The sequence below is a fragment of the Benincasa hispida genome, chromosome 12 (assembly GCF_009727055.1).
Source record: "Benincasa hispida cultivar B227 chromosome 12, ASM972705v1, whole genome shotgun sequence".
Taxonomy (NCBI): domain Eukaryota; kingdom Viridiplantae; phylum Streptophyta; class Magnoliopsida; order Cucurbitales; family Cucurbitaceae; genus Benincasa; species Benincasa hispida.
In genome coordinates this window covers 16810017-16826934 of record NC_052360.1, presented here as the reverse complement: position 1 = coordinate 16826934, position 16918 = coordinate 16810017, and the positions used below count along the sequence as shown (strand labels likewise).

The window sequence follows — 16918 nt, the reverse complement described above, 5'->3', positions numbered from 1 at the left end:
TCATTAAAAACCACTCTCACAAGTTGAGGCATTTCAGTTCATAAGTGGAACTTAAAACCACACTGGCAATTGCCTTTCATTACAAAATTCTCATACATACTCCTAAGTCCTAACTAATACAACAATACACCAATAGCTGGGTTTTACAACACATCTCAAAGAAAGAAAGATTCATATCATAACACTTGAAATCCAAAGGAAAAGAACAACCCCATTATAGAAGATTGCAATCTTTTTCAAAAGAAAAGAAAAGAAAATCCATCTCAGCTACTTATGTACTATGAGTTTTGCTCTGGCATGGCCTTCACTGATTTGAAACTGTTCTCCAAGCCCAAAATGTGCCATCAATAACCAAACTAAAGTAATGAGCTCTCCTCCGTTAGTAACTTGTTGAGCATGTTGTTCTGGTCTGCAATGGCTGGCTGCATATCCCAACATTTCAACCCAAACTTTGCTCATTATCTCCCATTGCTTATCTCCATACTTTTGTAGCTTCTTAGCAAGTAATGAACCGTTAAACAGTACAGATTTGCTTTTATCTCCCTTCACTTCCACAGGTTTTGCATCATTTACATTCACGGCAAGCATTTCGCGACAAGCCTTCGTGGTTACACCTTCATTTGAGCTACATTCGTATCCTCTTCGGTCGAAGAACCTTTTAGCCTCGGCACAAGTGTCCCTGAACCTTATTCCCCCGATTCCTGCCACAGCCGACATCATCGAGGGGAGCATCACTATGAGGTAGAGCATGTAATCTGATAAGAGCTTGCTGAATTCGCGACAAGTAGTGTTGGCGTTGGCGTTGTCATTTGTGTTTTGTTCGTCTCTATAGCAAAGTTCTGTTGCTATGTGCCACATCATAAGGCTCTCATCAAAAACTACTTCATCTATGTCGGATATTAACTCGCCGATGTCAATTTCCGATGGAAGGTCCATTAATTTTAGTACATAGGAGCCTCTAGATGAACATATTTCTTCAGTAACTTCTACACTTTCTGCTGCTTTGGACTTTTCAAGCATCTCGTAAAAGATTAAATCCCAAAGCTTCTCCAAAACTGGTTGCCTGGAGACATATTTCCAATCATCAAGCAACTCTTTGGCGCCTATATAATTGATGATGAAATTGTTTATACGACGAAAAAGCCGAAACATTTTATTGATCCAAACAAGAGAGCAGCCACAAAAGACTGATCTGTTTCTTGAATCATCCATTGGGATGCGTTCACTAAGACAATATGCTATCAAATTGAACTGAGACACAGATTCTCGCCACCGGCAAAACATCCATGGAGTGGCGAGCTTCGTAGAGCCTGAAAATGGGGACTTCTTATGCACAGACTCTCCTCTTTGTGCTTTGAACCGGAGAAAGTTTTCAAAAAAAGTGGCAAAAATTGAATCATCCTTTATAAGGGTAGCTATAGTCCAATCAGAGAAGACAGACATGGAAATGGATATAAAATCTAAAGCCAAGGCCCCAATAAGCAAAGCATAAGTAATCCTTACATCAATTTTCCTAAAATCATTTTTATCCAATCTGCTAAACAGTACCAAAGCCACAGTCACAGAACACAAAGAAATGGATCTAAAAATCATCCCAAATATGTTATGAAGAACCACTACTTTGGTGAAGAGAACTTCATATATGAAGTTAAGCTCAACTTCAATCACCTTGAGGGCATCAAGGGGCTCTCTCTTCAAAAAGAAATCCCTGCTTTCATTTCTCTCCGTAAAGCTAAAAATCAAATCGACAATCAAACCCTTGAATTTGTTGAAGTAAAGAAAGGCATATTGAACAACCTCAAGCTGGCTCAGATGACCCTCTTTTGCAGTGCTAGTGAAAGCGTTCCATTCTTTATTAGGCTCATTCACAAGTTGAATATTAGTAGGCAAATGAGCATCTTTCTTACAAGTAAATTCCTCCATTAATTTAGCATAATCAGGACCTGGGTCAGGATCTTTAAGCATAGAAGCTCTGAAACTCCCCAAACTAGCCAAATACAAAGCCCTAGTTCGCTCGGCATACTTGATAATTCCTGCAAGAAACATCAAAATGGCAGGAACCCAGAGCTTGTTCTGGGGCATGGTTTGAATGAAGACATAAACAGTAGCAATTACCTGAAAAATCAATCCGATCAAATGGCGAAGCCAGAGAGCGTTGTCTTCGAGAGCGAAAGCGGTAATGGTGTCGGGGCCGCCGAGATGGAGGAGAAGAAAAGGAGACCAGAAGGCGAGAAGGTCGACATTGGCGTCGGATTTGCTCTGGCTATTGGAAATTAAGCCGACGACGAAACTGGCGGTCCAATCGGCGAGGAGATAGGCGGACCAGATGAGGAACATGGGGAATTTTCTTGAGGTTCGTTTCCTGAGAGGAGCACAGATGATTAAGAAGGTTTGTAAAGAGAGACTGAAGAGGATTAAGGCTCTGATGTTCCATCTTTCCCAGAGTTCTTTGACATGTGGTGAAATTACATCGAAGGTTTGATTTTTTGAAGGTGGAGTTTGAAGATATAGAGTGGGTATTGGGAACTTTTCACTCAATGAAGCCATGGAAGAACTGGTTTTCAAGCTCAATGGTGAAATGGGTTCATGTTAAAAATGGTGTTAAAGTTGAAGAAGAAGAATAAACAAAAAAGAAAAAGAAGAAACAGTGGGTCCAAGTCTACCGACGAATTGGAAGCCTAAAAATGAAAAATTTAAAGATAGGATATATTTTATTTATTTATTTATTACTTTTTTTTTCTTTTTTTTTTGAGACAAAGACGAGACTTAAACTTGAAAGTATGGAATGTGCACACAATCGGATAGGATTAGGGATGACTTTTGATTTTTCACTCTATCTTTCCATTTTATTCTCCATTCCTATAAAATTTTTCGTTTAATTTCGTGATTATGGAATTTGAGGAGATCGAGTACTTTACAATGAAATTTTCTCATTTTATATATTAAACAAATAAATCAACTTAAATACACATTTAGAAAACAATTGTCAATTGTCATTTGGAATTAAGTTGAGTGGTAAATAATTATTTGTGGAGTTAAATAATCGTTGACTTGAAAAAATATGTGTTTGTAGTGTTGAATTTAGTTTAGGTCATGGGCATCTAGTGAATTTTTTGTAACTTAAATGTTTGATTTTCTCTAGTCTATTTTTCTTTTCAAATTTTCAACCATCAATTGAAATGTCAACTTAGAACTATATATATATATATCGACAATATATAAGGATGAGGAATCAAACTTCTAATTTTAAGGTTAGTAACACAAATACTATATCAATTGAATTAGACTCATTTTGATTAAGAAAAACTTTAAATATATATTTTTTGATTTCGTGCGTGAAACTTTTATATTTGAGGTAGATAAAATACTCATATTTTATGTCATAGAATGATTGATTAAGTGTCTCATTGATGCATTGAGAAGTCAAAAAGCACATGAAGTCATTTAATAATATTTACTATTATAACGTTGGAAATACATCCCCATTAAATTTTATGTTTTCTTTAATACACACATGGGAAGAGATTCCTCTTTTAAAAATTCATTTTTTTATAGAAAAATTTAGGGTTAAGTTGAAGAATAAGGTAGTTTTTTAAAGTAATTATGAAAATAGATTTAATGGGATAATACATAAGTTGTATTTCCAACATTATAATAGTAAATACTCGTTACAATTTATTAAATGAATTCATGTGCTTTTTGACTTCTCAATGCATCAATAAGACAACTAACCAATCATTCTATAGCATGGAAAATGAGTATTTTATCTATAGAAAATGAATATTTTATCTATAGAAAATGAGTATTTTATCTATAGAAAATGAGTATTTTATCTACCTCAAATATAAAAGATTCAGACACGAAATCAAAAAAATATATTTGAAGTTTATATATATATATATATATATATATATATTTTGAGACACTAAATCCACTAAATGCGTATGATATAAAAGAAGAAGAACAAAAACAAGTAAAGTAAATTGTTAATTAAAAATTAAAAAAAATTAAAATCGAAAAAACAATAAAAAAAAATACATTATCAGCGCAAATTACAACAATAAATTCAAAAAAAAAAAATCCAAATTTTCATGTCAAAACTAAAATAATTCAAGAATAAATTTTAAAATCCAATCTAATGGTAAAAAAAAAATACTAAATCCCAGACAAAACAAACTTCGGATACTAGATTTTCCAATTTTTCAATAAAACTAATTCAAAACTCTAGATTTTCATCCATACATTTAAACAAACTACTAGATCTATGGTTATTCAAGGTATAATTGCACATACTGAAAAAAAAAAAAAAAAAAAAACTAGGATCAACGTGGCAGGGGAGACAACAAACAATAGAGAGCACTACGGACTGGCGGACGACGAGAGATGGCAAGTGCGTGGGGTTAGGGGAGAGAGGAAGAAAGAAAGAGAGTCGAGAGGGAGGAAGAAACTGATCAGAGGGTGGGTAGGATTTGAGACCAAGGAAATCGTGGACTTAGTCCACATTATTCTGGTCAATATAGCATGCTTGACATGTGGCTAGGAAATGTGGACCCCATCCACAATTTCACAACGTCATTTTTGTCAGTATTTTCAAACAAATCCTATTTTTATCAATAAATATTAAAATAATATTATTTAAAAAAAATCAAAATTTTAAGTTTAAATTATAACCACCGTCTAATAGGTTTCAACTCTCAATTATGAAAATGTCAAATAATCATTTGAAATATGATCGTATTTTTGTAAACGTAATAAATCAATGGTAATATGAAAAGTGAATCCAATTTGATTATGTTGTTACATTTTTAAATATTTGATAAGTTTTGTTAAATTGAAGTTTCACTTTGGAGAAATAATAAGAAAGTTTTAATTCTTAAAGGAAAACATATTTGGTTCGATGTTAAACAAATTCCCATTTATTATATAGTAGATTCCAAATCTATAATTTTACTATAAATAGGTCTCCCTCTTTACTCTAAAAAACACACCAACCAATACTCGATATATCTTTCTCTTTTATTTTCTTCCATTAGCTCTTTTAAGAGCACTTGGCCAAAAGAAGGGTATTTTAGTTCTTTGAACCTTTCGATGCAAAGTGGTTGAGCTACACAACGTTTAAGTTGGATTGTTGTATCTTGAAGGAGATGGACCAAAGAATGTTTGTTGCACCAGTAGTTGATATAAAGAAATTCAATATACACCGCAGAGGACTTCAATCTCCTTAAAAAGAGTGATATATCCTTGCTTCAACCTAATTGTTTACGTGTTTGTTTCTCAATTTTTATTCAATTTTTCTATGTTATTTGTAATTTACCGTCAGATTACGTTTTTTTTTGTTTACCTATATTCCATAATCGTAATGAAATGTGGGATCCATTTCAAATTTTGTAATCAAATAACGTAATCTGATCGAGGAATTGAGAGTGCTCAATATGATTGCGTTTGAAATTGATGTGAAACTCACAAACCGTTATCATTACTGTTATAAATATTATTACTATTACTATATTAAAATTATGAATATGTAATATTTATTGTTACTGTTATCATTACCATTATCATTACTGCTTGAGTCTAGTGGTAATAGTAATGACAAAAGTAACAATAAATATGACAGATTATGTCTAGCGATAATGGTGAAAGTAGCAGTAAATGTGGTAAATTCATAATTCTAAATAAACATGATCAAAAGCAATCCAAATACGTTTGCGATTGTGGCTCATATGATCGATCTATCAATGAAATCCTACCAAGCCTATATAATTGATTTCTGATATATTCAAAAATTTTAAAAATTAACTAATATATTAGATATAAAATTGAAATTTTATGTCTAATAAAACTCCTAACTTACTTTCAATTTAGTTTTTAGTAGGTTCATGGATTTTAAAAAAATATCTTAATAAAAATTAAAATTCAAAATCAAAAGATTAAGGACATGTTAGACATTTTTTAAAGTTCAAAATATAAATAACATAAATCTAAAAGTTGAAAAACTCATCACGCATTTTTTAAAGTTAAAAAAAAAAAAAAAATCAAAATTAATGAATAGACTTGCAATTTAACATAAAATCAAAAATTTTAAATCGAATTTTCAAATTAAACAATCAAAATAGGTTCTTTTCTTTCTTTAACTACAACAATACCGGGATAGAGGGTCACACTTTTAACTTCAAAAGAGAGTACATGTCAATTACTAATAAGTAAATGTCCCTTTGGCCAATCAATAAGTTTAGTTTCATAATGAATATGGAAATTTATTAAGTACCAACTAATAATGTATCACAAGCAGAAACCAAGATACAAGCTGAACCATAAGATACCACAAGCAGCTCTTCTAGTGTTTGCTGTTTCTTAATGCCACCATTGTTTTTATCACTATTGTGATGGCTTCATCCAAACTCCATTGGCGTCACAGGGACAGAAAGTAACTCTTGGACATTTTACTCTCTGCAAGTAACTCAAATTTGGAAAAAAATTCTGAAGTTCTCTCCAGTCTATCTTCAGTTCTCTCATGTATTTCAGACGAACAACCTCGGCAGTCCACGACTCGTTCCCAAGCTCTGCTAGTTTCCCTCCTCTAATGTAGAGTCTCTTGAGGCTTGTCAATTTTGAAGGATTTAGCCATAGGGGTAGCTTTTCCTCAGGAAGACATTCCATCTCAAGCTTCTCTAGCTCTTTTGGCAATTCTAAGATCACACAACCAGACTGATTCCTTTGTTTGGTCAATTTCTTGGATATTTGTTTGCTGATCTTCTTGGATAATTGTCGTGTAATGTCCCATTTGCTCAATGATGGTTGCTTCACCTCTTCCGCACCCCATGCGATTGAGAGATTTCGAAGGCTACCATGCTCCCCAAGATCTTGGAGAACACGTAGATCCGTTTTGTTAGGGAAATCACGGCGGCTTGTGTTGATGCTCAACTTTCTTAGCTTCTTCAAGCCTTTCAGATCATTAAGACTTGAATTTCCTGTAACAAAACCCTTCAGGACTCTCAGTTCAGTTAGTGCAGATATACTCTTGGGCATCCCATTAAGCATATAGCAACCAGAGACATCCAAATGTGTAAGCCTCTTGAGAGATCCTATGCCTTGAGGAAGTTTCTCCAAATTGAAACAAGATTTCAAGTCTAAAACACTGAGATGGCTCAGTGATGTTATGGAATTTGGAAGCTCATTGATCCAAGAAATCCCTTGGAGGCTCAAAAGCCTCAGTTTTTTCATTTTCTTCAAACCTTGTAAGAACTCTAGGTTTTCAACTTCAATTTGCTGCTCATCAATTGCACTCTGCCACCTCCCCAAGTAAAGAACTTTGAGGTTTCTCAGCTTTAGCAACCACTCCACAACTTTGGTAGTTCTCATGTCTGCTTCCCCCTTCTTGGCTAACCACTCCAATGCAGAATCAGGGAAAGGTTGGCTAACATTGAAGATTGCTTCCATTATTTCTTCCAAATTCCGATCCTTCGTCGGTGCTTCCGGTGGGTGAGAGCCTCCCCCTTTGACTAGAAAAATCCTGTCACATCCAGAAGATTTACCAGTTGGGTTGTCCCCAAAATCATAATCTAAAAACTCATTTGCTATGGCCAGTTTAATTGCAGCAGAACGCACAAAAGGGGGGATTCTAAATCTCTTTTTGACTTTCTTTTGTTCTTCCTTCACTGGCACAATCAAACCCTTCTCCGCAAATTCCTTAAGAATATTACCAGCATGAACTTCAGGCGTTTGATTCCCACTACCTAAAGGGTCCAGTAAGCCTTCTCCAATCCACCAATGTGTAAGAAACCGCTTCTTTAACACAACATTTTCAGGAAACACAGCAAAATACAAAAAACACTTCTTACAAATATCATCACTGAACCCATTATTATACATTTCCTGAATTTCTATAAAAGCAGGACTTTCACCAAACACCTCGTGGGCATACAAATTTGGCAACTTGAATTCACTCTTCCTTGGCGTGTCACTCCCTCTATCAATCAAATGGGCTGTGATTCCAGCCAAGGAAAATTTGTGGTAAGAAGGGATCCGGAACTTCAACGTCTTCATATCCTTGCTTATCGCATCAAGAAAAGTTTCTTCGATTCTTTGAGATGCTTTGACGCTTTTGATAACTTCCTCCAGACTGGTTTTTATGCCGTGTATTGGCTCATTGAGCTGCTTATCGAGCTCCTTTGTCGTCTCCAACGCCTCCTTCAAATGCTCGATGTTGTTCAACAATTTCTTGAAATTGGGGTCTTGATGGTCCTCCTCGATCTGATTGGCGGCGGATTGAGGTGGGGCGGTGCGATTTTGGATGGCAGTGGAGAGATTTGTGTGCAGCTGTGATAGCGATTCGATCATTTGGGAAATAGTTAGAATTTCAGTTGAAGTTTGGGAATTGAAGGAAGCAGATCGGGAAGCCATTGCTGCAGAAAGGTATGTGAAGTTCACATAGATTCGAAGAAAATTGAAAGATATGAAAGTTCGTCGGAACTCGGCAGAAGTGGACCAAGTGTGGTTAGAGGTTGGAAGTAAATATTAATGTGGATAACGACCACAATTTAATTATTTAGGGCCTATTTGTGGGTCAAATATATTATGTCGGGACATCATATCATTTTTATATCACGGTTTGACCTACTGATATATCATATCCTTTTTCACTTTTTTCAACATGTGCACAGTAATTCTCGTTGTTCAAGAATTCTTGTTTAGGTAGTTCATATCATCTAACAATTTTCCCAGTTTCTCTACCATCACTTCATATGTCTCCTCCCTTTTCATACTCGATCCTCACTCTCTCCTCCATTCCTATGACCCATTATGTTTTTATTTCTTTATTCTTTTATTGAGTTTATTTCATTATACTTCAAATGTAATTTTTTTCCACTATATCCATTTTATTAAGAAACCATGGTATTTCAATCTAGTTCTATGCACCCATTTTTTACCTTCAACTTACATACATCGTTTTTTCCTCCAGTGTCATGTGATAGAGTATATTAATAATTTATTATCTATAAATTATGTCATTCAAGTTTCCATTTTTATTTGCTTAGTATATTATTATTTATTTGTATAATGCCCATTAAAAAAATCACAATATTTTGGATTAAATCTTTGTACACGATTTCTCAAAAATAAAAAAAATCTCTTCATATACAACATCAATATTCAAAATCTACTATTCAAAAACACATTATAAAACCTCAATAGAAAACTCATCTGTGAATATATATGAGAAAAGCCTCAACAAAATCCCTAAAATCAAACAAAAGCAAAACATTTTTTTTTTCTAAATGCCTCATTAAAATATTTAATTGACCATTCATAACCCTTTAGTTCTTGATAATTTTTAAAAACTAAATTTATAAATACTACTTTCACTCGTTTAATTTTATTTTTATTTTTTATGGGTCTTATGAAGAATTTTTTTAAAATTCAAGTTATGATCGAAAGTTATATTTATATTTAGTATTAAAAGTGAAAAAAGGTTTGTTCATCCTTGGCTTAGAATTAAATTTCGTATTTTTAAATGTTGGTATTTTGTTGACTATTTACGATTAATCTTAAATTTTGACTTTTTTTTAAAACAACAATAATAAATAATTATTTAAAAGACAATAATTGAATACAAAAAACTAAATTGATACAATAATTGAACTATGAGATTAAAAAAATAGTGTTCATACAGACAAATTATTTTATAGTATAAAAAAACTGGACCAAACTGATATGTGAACTCTGCACACCCAAACAAAGACATATGAACTCAAACATAATAACTCTACACACTCAAACACAGACATATGAACTCAGACAACACAACTCTGCACCTCAAACACAGACATCATAACTCCGCATACATCAGATCTCCAGATATCATATATCATCTTAGTGCCCTAAATAGTCCCTTATTGTTGTTGACCGAACCTCTAGATTGGGGAATGGTCGAAATAAGCATCCAAAAAAGTTTCATCTTTCAAAACTAGAATTTTTTAAAAATTCCTTCAAATAATTTTTTTTCGGTGCATTTTGGTCGAGATCGACTACAAAAATTTGAATAAAAAGTTAATTTTTCATCAGATTATTTTGAACTTTCTCGGAAAATGAATATTGAGGTTCTCCTAATTTTTCCATATTTGTCTTTTCTTATTTCTGTTTTTTTTCTTATTATTATTTCTCAAATTGTTTGAAATTCTATTTTGGGTTATTTTTAAATATAGAAAAATGAACTAAAATATTTACAAAATATAGTAAAATTTTAGAATTATCAATTATAGATGTTAATAGACACGGATAGAAATCTATCAGTGTCTATCAACATCTATCATTGATAGTTTTAAAATTTTGCTATATCTTGTAAATATTTTCAACAGTTTTACCATTTGAAATAATTTTTCTTCTACTTTTTCTATATGAATATAGAAAAGCCTATTTATAGCAATGCCTTGTAAAAATGTCATAAAAAGTTTATTATTAACAATACATCTTTAATCAATGTCACTAAAAGAATTAGCAACGTAGCTATCCATGCCACTAAATATTGAATACTTTTAGCATCATAGAAATGTATCATTAAATATATATAATTTTATGAAAAAAAAATTAAAAGTTATAGGTTTTTTCCCTCCCTCTTTCTTCCCCCAATTATTTCCCCTCTTCCATTTTCACTTCTACCATTTTCGACCCACTCACCCTTTCCCTCCCTTTTTAACTCTCCATTCCCTCACACTTTCACTCAACCTCACTATCGGACGACTGCTGAATCTGAATGTCACATGCGAATGGAGGAATGCGAATGGAGGAATGCGAATGTGAACGGAGGAACGTGACTGTTGCGTGCGAACGGCCGACTGCTATTACACCTGAATAATGACTGCTACACCGATGGTGACAACAATACCTGCTGAACCTGAACGAACGGACGACAGTGACCCTCTTTGACACGAGCAGATGACGACTACTGCTACACCTGTTTGGACGAGTTGCTGCACTCAATTTGGACGGAATGCAAGAACAGAAAACGTGAACAGAACCTTGTTTACCTAGAACCCATTCATTTTCAGGTATTTTTGTGTGAAATTCTATCCATTAGTACACATTTAACCCAATTTCCAAACTTACACATCTTTTCGATGATTTCCACTTTCGAAAAATCACTTATTTTCAGAGAACCCACTCATTTTCAGGTGATTTTTTGTGTGAAATTTCTATAAATTAATATATATCTTGTTAGTATCTATAGCCAATTGATTTTTCGTCAATTTCTAAACAATGTAAATTAGGTACTAAATAAGTTAACTTCTAAATTCAAGAACATATGAATTTACTTTCTTAGATTAATGCCTTTTAGTTTCTTTATTTTGTTGATAAATGCTTCTTGTACGTAGAAGAAAGGTAATGAAGAATTGAGAATCTTTGTACCAAATTCCTCAAAAAATTGGAGTTGAGTTTAAGCATTTAGGGATATTTTTCAATCATTTCTTATTCTTCCATGGAAAATAGAAAAATTAATATAGTTAAGTTTAAGCATTAGGAGTTATTAATCGATTAGTATATATTTTGTTAATATCTATAGCCAATCAATTTTTCATCAATTTCTAAACAACGTAAATTAGGAACTTAACAAGTTAACTTCTAAATTCAAGAACATATAAGTTTACTTTCTTGGATTAAAACTTTTTAGGTCCTTTATTTGTTGATAAATGTTTCTTGTTTGTAGAAGAAAGATGATGAAGAATTGAGAATCTTTGTACATAATCCCTAAAACTGGAGTTAAGTTTTAAAACTTAGGGTTACTTTTCAATCCTTCCTTATTCTTCCATAGAAAATAGAAAAAATGGTAAAGTTAAGTTTAAGCATTAAGAGTTATTAATAGATTAATATATATTTTGTTAGTATCTATAGCCAATCAATGTTCCATCAATTTCTAAACAACATAAATTAGGAACTTAACAATTTTTCTTCTAAATTCAAGAACATGAGTTTACTTTCTTAGATTAATGCCTTTAGTTTCTTTATTCGTTGATAAGTGCTTTTTGAATGTAGAAGAAAGATGATGAAGTATTAAGAATCTTTGTACAAAATCCTAAAAGTGGAGTTAAGTCAAATTTAAGCAATAGGAGTTATTAATCGATTAGTATATATCCAGTCAAGTGTAACTCTTATTTTCCTTTAGAATCATTAGGTTTTTTTAGTAAGATTTCAATTGCATTATAATATTAAGATGTAACGAACTACTTGGTATTTGGCTCCAAAAGAAAAAACATTAGGAGTTATTATAATCAAGGGAAGTGTGTGCAATATGAAGGTATTCACCATTCTACTTTAGTATTCTTTAAGTATTGGGTGGTTTTAATGATTTATATCAAGTGGTTTTAGCTTTGATTAGAAAAATTATTATATATCCCAACTTATCAATTTAAAATGGAATGTTATTAGTAGTTTAATGTGGTATTAGAACATCTAGTACTTTTAGTTGGACAAATTTAAGAGATCAAATGTCTAGTCAATATTCTAACGACGTTGATAATTTTATTGAAGTCACGAAGAATTATTTAGACGAAGAAGGAAGTACAAGATATCCTTATTCAAACCGTATGAATATCAGTTGGAATAAATTAGATGTCGTAGAATGTCATTTATATAAATATGATGTTGAAAACGGCAGAACCCTCAGAACGATGAACAGTAAATCGTCAAGGCATGGCGGTCAAGCAAAGGATAAAACCTGCAAAACAGAAACTCGTTATAGGCTGAGTTGCGGAGCTTGCTCTCTTTAAGACATTTCTCGGTTCTACTCAAGTGTGTAAGCAGGTCTGAAAAGTGCCACATCGTCCCCAGGATAAAACAACCAAATGAAACCCGACCGGAACATACACCTTTTCTAAATTCACTACTCGGAACACTGAGATGGAGGAGGAGAGGAAAAATGAGGTGGGAAATGAAGAAACGAATTCCGTGTACAAACTGCTGAAGGCCTCGCCTTTTATAAGCCATCAACGTCGAACTGTAGGGAGTGAGAAGGGTGCTCCGCCACAGAACGTGTGCGGACGGTATAGGATGGGCAGACGAATAGATCGTTTCCTCATTTTCTTCGGTTAATAAATAAATAAAATAAAATAATATTTTTTATTAAAAATAATCACCAAACACATGCACGCCTCGCCTTGCCACGCCTGACCGACCGGACGGATGGCGATAGAAGTGAAAGTTGTCCCCATAAACCAACATAGGTCCTCACCCAACATAAGATTGCTCTAAGCTAAGCACGCTTAACTTTGGAGTTCTTATGATTGAGCCATCGAAAAGGAAGGTGCACTTTGTTGGTATATGTAGTAACATTCAATTCTTTTAAGCCTTTCTTAACCATACTTTCATGTCCTCAGGATCCTTCTCATTCAGATGTGATATCGGTTCATTCATGTACCCCTCCTGAACTCTAGTCGTTACAATATCCAATAGTGTTACCAGAATAGGGTACCCAACCTTATTTATATACTATAGATCATTTTGACTATTTACTCGAACTTGATCCACCTTTATGTCTCCGCATAAAGTTCAAGTACTCATTCAACAGTGAAGGGACTTTTAAGTTTATTGGATTTATATTTAAGCAATAGATCTATTCAATAACACCTTTATTGAATTTTCAAAATAAGTTCCATTGTTTACATATCTCGAGTTTTAGGACATAAAACCCAAGAGCCTTTTAGTCATCTTACCCTCAAGACAAGATTCACATAGAGGTAATGAATCATTTTCTAACTCACTTAGAAGTCCATTCTTTACCAATCTCCCGATCCTATCAAGATTAGTATGACCTAATCTTAAGTTCCAAAGATAAGTATTATTGTTACTTGGAGAAATTATTTGCCTTTTAGTTTGAGTATTAGCAGTTTTAAACATCTCATGATTTAAAAGTGCATTTGTTTCGATCGGTCTTAACACATACAAGTTGTTTTCTAGTTTTGCTGAACAAATATGTACACCATTTTTCGAAATGGACGCTTCATTATATGAAAAAATTATGGAATACAACTGTTCAATTAAACAGGAAATAGATACTAAGTTTCTTTTTGTTTTAAGAACTATAGATTTTCTAAAATTAAAAATCTATTTCCAACAAAAAACCTAGCATCTCCCATTGCATGAGCTGAAATGGCATCTCCAGTTCCAGCCTTGAGCGTCATTTAACCCTCAGCAAGCTGTTGGAAGAAACTAGTTCCTTGTAAAAAAGAACAAACATGATCAGAGGCTCCTGAATCAAATATCCAGGCATTATGGTCATTTTCTACTAAACATATTTCTAAAACAAGTAAATTAGATTTACCTTTTTTTTCCTTCTCCTTCTCAGCAAGGTACTTTAGGCAGTTTCAGTTCTAGTGACCTTCCACATTACAGTGGAAACACTTGCCCTTGTAGGTCATCTTGACCTTTCCCTTACTCTTTCAAGTAGAGGGAGCCTTCCCCTTTCCCTCCTTTCTTTTTCTAGACCTTTTTAAAACCAGAAGATGTGGGTACAGGCTTAGTTCTTGAGGATGAACTCTTATGGAACTTTCTGAAATGAGCAACATTTGCCTCTCCTTCTACCGGCCCCTTACCTTTCATAAGAGACTGGTAGGTCTGCAACTCATTCAGGAGAGTCGTTATGGTGTACTGGATTTTATTCATAATCACATTGCTGCATAATTGAAGAAAGCTCTTCGGGAGAGATTCCAAAATAAAAGACACTTGACTTTGCTCGTCAATGACAACCCCGTTCATTTCAGCCACGTTAAACTTGTCACACCCTGTTCCAGATTTTCCTTCTAATCTAGAACGAAGCGTGAAGACATTAAACATCACTTCTCTCTATGACATCTAACGTACCAACTCTTGACATATCCTGTATTTAAGATCAAACCAACTTCCAAAACCCATTTCCAAAAATAATCTATATTCGTTGAGAGAGTTTAGGAATTTGATTCAGTTTAAATCACAATCTTTAAAGAGATTTACAGACCAACAGTAAGGATTATTTTGAATAAAACCTCCCATGACATGTAACTCACAAGTTCTATCTATTCTGAAATACTCTCAAATACATGCACAAACAATACAACAGATGTTTAACAACACTAGTGACGTTTGACGGCTTAGCAAGCACCAGGAACTTGTCACTACCTGGGGTGGGTAAAACATAAAACATGGAAAGCATGAGCTAAAGCCCAATGAGTGGTAGTTTAATATAAACATAAGCTATCACTTTCTAAATCATCAATAAAGTTTATCAAATCATTCAGTAAACCATTGAACAAAGTATAAAAGATTCAACAGCATCTCAAACACATGCTAGTAAAAAAAGTGGCATGATCAACTCTCATAAACACATTATAAAGTATTCAGTCGTTATCAGAAAATCATACCAACTCTGTACCCAAATACTCGTTTACAACGGCGGGTTACTCTGGACAAAGAATGCCCCCTGTGGTGTAAACTAAATCACAAGGTCACACGTGCATGCAGAGCTGCCTCAAGGCTAAGCATAAATACACACCACAGGCCCAGGTTACTCTGGACTCCCCGATATACTCTGGCCACATCTGACCCTGGTGGTAGCCCCCTGATAGCCTGGGTGGTACTACAGGCGCTGGTTCCTCTGGACTTTTCGGTATACTCTGGCCACATTTGACCTCGGTAGCCCCTTGATCGCCTGAGCGATGCTACTAAAACACATTCAAGTAGCACGGAAAAATAACCATCTCTCGGGTACAAGAATTAGTAGTTTGAAACCACTTTCACAAACATTCAACATTTTTAAATTCAACATCAAGAGATTTTCATATAAAACAATACAAGTCACAATTGTGTAAACTCTGGTTGCAAACTACATTTTGATAAATCAAGATCGTATAAAACTATTGAGAGTTTAGAAATCATGATTTAAACATTTTTGAAATATCAGTCAAATAAAACAGATCATGGCATCACATTTCATAAATCATAACATACTATAATATATAATTAGTTTCTATATCAAAACATTCGAAAGTAAACCACTCACTGTTAATCGGCTCCTCATAATTTCGGTTTCTCCATCTCCCGTTCATCCTGAAATTATGTTGATAATCCTCTAGTTATCCTCCACATGACCATAATCCAATTATTTGAAAATTAATCTTCAAGTATAACCAATTTCACTTAAACTTTTTCCAAATCCCTAATTTGATCTAAGATAGAGTTTGCTTTGTAATTTGGTCATTCAATTGCTCTAAAATTAGCTCTAGACCTTAAAATTAATCTTCAATAAGAACTAATTCTATTCCAATTTTCCTCAACTTTTCTCATTTACCCTAATTAGGGTTTACTTCAAATTAACCCCTTAATTAACTTCATAGTTGACTTAAGATCCTAATTTCATCAAATTCAAGGTTTAAGGCATCATAAAAATACCAATTGGATCCCTAATTATGCTTGAGAACACCTTAATTAACCTAAAATTGATTTTTCAGCTTTTAATGACGGACAATAGATGAAAGACAGAAGTCAATAGGAAAGTCAACTCTTTCTTCAACCTCCAGCCCAAAAATTTCCAGATTTGACCTCTATTTTTCCGGTGAGCGTTTCATACTTAAATTCATCATTTTTCGGCCATTTAAAGCTTAATTAGCCTATAAAAAACTTTTACACATCCTCGTAATTAACTTACCTCAAAGTTTGGACGTCCGGATTGGCCTAGAACTCTCGGAATTGACCAATCTTTCTACGGTACCCCTGTTTTTCCAGTGAGGAAAAGCAGAATTTTCAGAACTTAAAATTAGAAATTCCAGCCAATAACTATCAAATAAAAGACCATATAACTCTAGAAGGACCTTATAAGTAACTTACCTTTAAATTTAGAGTTTCGAATTAGTCTCTAACTCCACGAATTTGCTAAAAACCCGAGCATCCTCTG

At 33.6% G+C, this 16918-nt stretch overlaps 2 protein-coding genes across 2 annotated transcripts; both read right to left on the bottom strand.

Moving 5' to 3' along the window:
* Nucleotides 1-2669, bottom strand: LOC120067342. The gene has a single exon (XM_039018910.1). It carries the CDS (start codon nucleotides 2545-2547, stop codon nucleotides 268-270), a length of 2280 nt encoding a protein of 759 aa, XP_038874838.1. The 5' UTR covers nucleotides 2548-2669; the 3' UTR covers nucleotides 1-267.
* A 3545-nt stretch (nucleotides 2670-6214) lies between these two features.
* Nucleotides 6215-8524, bottom strand: LOC120068331. The gene has a single exon (XM_039020062.1). The coding sequence runs from the start codon at nucleotides 8401-8403 to the stop codon at nucleotides 6379-6381; it is 2025 nt and encodes a 674-aa protein (XP_038875990.1). The 5' UTR covers nucleotides 8404-8524; the 3' UTR covers nucleotides 6215-6378.
* Between the last annotated feature and the right edge of the window lie 8394 nt (nucleotides 8525-16918).

What these genes read in the sequence shown, in the direction of transcription:
- LOC120068331 (XM_039020062.1), bottom strand. Translation starts at nt 8,403, where the DNA reads ATGGCTTCCCGATCTGCTTCCTTCAATTCCCAAACTTCAACTGAAATT.
- LOC120067342 (XM_039018910.1), bottom strand. Translation starts at nt 2,547, where the DNA reads ATGGCTTCATTGAGTGAAAAGTTCCCAATACCCACTCTATATCTTCAA.